Raw genomic sequence first — 2348 nt, 5'->3', positions numbered from 1 at the left:
CCCACCAAGTGGCTGCCTGGGCTCACTTCCGTCCCTTATTGTCACCTTGCACTGGTCCCTAGTCAGCCCAAGGGACACAGGGGTGCTAAGGCCCTCTTGTCTTCCCCAGGTGGGAGCACACCTGCTCTCACGGGCTGGGTGCCTGGCTGGCTGGCAGGAGTCCCCAGGCTGCAGACTCACTTGGGGCGGTGCTGAAGGCTGTGGGCCAGTTCCTGATGAGTGGTCTGGGTGGGGCGCTCACCTCCCAGTTGCCTTTAGCAGCTGACCCAGAGGCCAGCAACTTCCTGGTTGCCATCCCAGGAGCAAACCCGTTTCACTCCCTTGGGCGCAGATAGACAGGCAGATAGACACACACCTGGCCTACACCCGGCCACTGGGCTCTTTCAGACAGTGAAGAAATGTTTATTCTGGTTTTATCCTGGTGACTGGGGCAGTCAGGCTGCTTTGGCTGCTTTGGCTGCGGAGCTGGACCCTGTTGCCCGAGCAGCACAGAGCACCATGCTGCCCTCAGGCCTCAGCAAGGCACAGAGGTGAGTCCTGTCAGTGACACCGACTGGTCCAGTGTGAGCACCAGGGGAGAGGTAAGGAGACTGCCCCGCACAGGGGCACAGGCAGCTCCAGTGTGTACTGAAGGGCCCTGACTGACCCTAAGTGCATTCCATGGCCAGTTCCCCGGGACACTCATAGCACAAGCAGTCGGCACATGGGCTGCAAGCACCCCAGGGCACCTGTGAGCAGCTGCTGGCCCCAGCCACCATGTCAGGAGCCCCACTCCCCCCACCACACCACCGAGCCAGATGGGGCCCCTCTAGGCTCTGGGGATGCCTGGGGTTGGAGCTGTCTTAGGTTCCAGCTGTTGCCTGAAGCCACCCCAGGGCTCACGCCCTGAGCTCTGTGACTCCTGGGGATGGTGCCCAGATCTACACAGGAAGGGAAGGAACTTCTGCAGGATGAGGCAGGGCAGCACGTCCCCAGAGATGCCCTGGCTTTTCCCACCATGATGGCCTCTGACCTGGCCACAGGTACAGATGGGTGCTGCCAGAGTACTCTGTCCGAGTGGCCCAGGAAGACCTCCATGAAGGCAGCCTGCCACGAGCAGTACCAGCTGGGGTGCAGAGTGAGACCTTGTGTGGGGACCTGGGAGACATGGGGCGCTGGGCAGGAGGAAAGGAGCCCTGGGTATCCCCTCGCCCACGTATGTCCCTGGTAAGACCACAGTTCCCCAGTGGAGACCACCATAGGGGGCAGGAGTGGGAAAGCCAGCATGGAGGCCCAGGGATGGGCTGGCTTCCTGGATGGCTAATGTCAGCAGGCAAAGTCTCTTCTCTCTCACAGGGTCTGGTTGATGCATGTTTACGCCTCACTCAGGTACCGCAGCCGGGAGAATCGGTCTCTGACAGCCTGGTCACTGTCTGGCCCTCTCTCACCCAGGTGGACTACCCTGCTGCTGGGGACAAGGTCTCGCACTTTGTGCTTGATCACAGAGACCAGACCAGGTGTGTCCGAGCTGGCTGGGCCCATGAGGAGGACGAGGGCGGCATGGCGGCTTGGCTCAAACAGGACCACTGCGGGGACACAGCTGTCAGGGTCACCTGGGATTAGCCAGAAAGGACCTCCCGGCAGGAGCCCCAGCCCCGGGCCAAGCCAAGCTCACCGTCAAAGGCAATGATGGGGGTGGAGATGCTGGTCAGCTCCAGCAGCACGTGGGGCAAGGAGGGGTGGAACATGTACAGGCTATGCTGGGCGCCCCTGGCCTCCTGGAGTGAGAACCAACCATGGACCCAGCCCTTAAGGAGCTTGGCCACAGTCCTGCCCATGTTAGCCCTGGACCAGTGCTGGCTTTGGCCATTATCCTGGCAATGTCAGGCTGCTGCCACAGGACGCTGCCACTGGAGTGACCACACTGGGAGCTCTGTGCCACCAGAGGACCCACCCAGGTCTTGCCAGATGCCAGCCCCTGTTCTGCGCCCACCTCCAGTCCCTCTCCCCTTCCTGGTCCTGACCCTGGTCCCTGTGGGAGTCCACCCCCCATCAGTGCACTGCCCGGCTGCATGGCAGGTCTCCCATGCTGTTCTCCAGGAAGCCCCCATGCCACTTCCCTCATCTCAAACCACCCTTCCTGACCGACTCGCTCAGCCCTAAAGACTTTCTGGGCACTTTTGGGAGGGACACAAGACTGGGCCTTGGCTGGCCGCAGTGGCTCATGCCTATAATCCCCAGCACTTTGGGAGGCCAAGGTGAGAGGATTACCTAAGCCCACAGGTTTGAGACCAGCCTGGGCAACTTGGCAAGACCTCATCTCTACAATAAATCAAGAAAAATTAGCCAGGTGTGGTGGCACATGCCTG

At 61.1% G+C, this 2348-nt stretch overlaps 1 protein-coding gene across 1 annotated transcript in view; it reads right to left on the bottom strand.

Moving 5' to 3' along the window:
• Positions 1 to 392: 392 nt before the first annotated feature.
• The window catches only part of FAM234A (family with sequence similarity 234 member A), a 12635-nt gene continuing 10679 nt past the window's right edge, over positions 393 to 2348 (bottom strand). The window contains exons 10-11 of the mRNA XM_008063725.2: positions 1655 to 1757; positions 393 to 1565 (exon numbers count right to left, since the gene is read on the bottom strand). Coding sequence (XP_008061916.1) covers positions 1354 to 1565; positions 1655 to 1757 — 315 coding nt within the window. The 3' untranslated portion in view covers positions 393 to 1353. The remainder of the gene's footprint in view (positions 1566 to 1654; positions 1758 to 2348) is intronic.

This window comes from Carlito syrichta, unplaced genomic scaffold, assembly GCF_000164805.1.
Source record: "Carlito syrichta isolate Samal-C Ts95f unplaced genomic scaffold, Tarsius_syrichta-2.0.1 Scaffold307014, whole genome shotgun sequence".
Classification (NCBI taxonomy): Eukaryota; Metazoa; Chordata; class Mammalia; order Primates; family Tarsiidae; genus Carlito; species Carlito syrichta.
The sequence above is the reverse complement of the archived record's forward strand: the minus strand, read 5'-3'. Positions and strand labels throughout refer to the sequence as shown.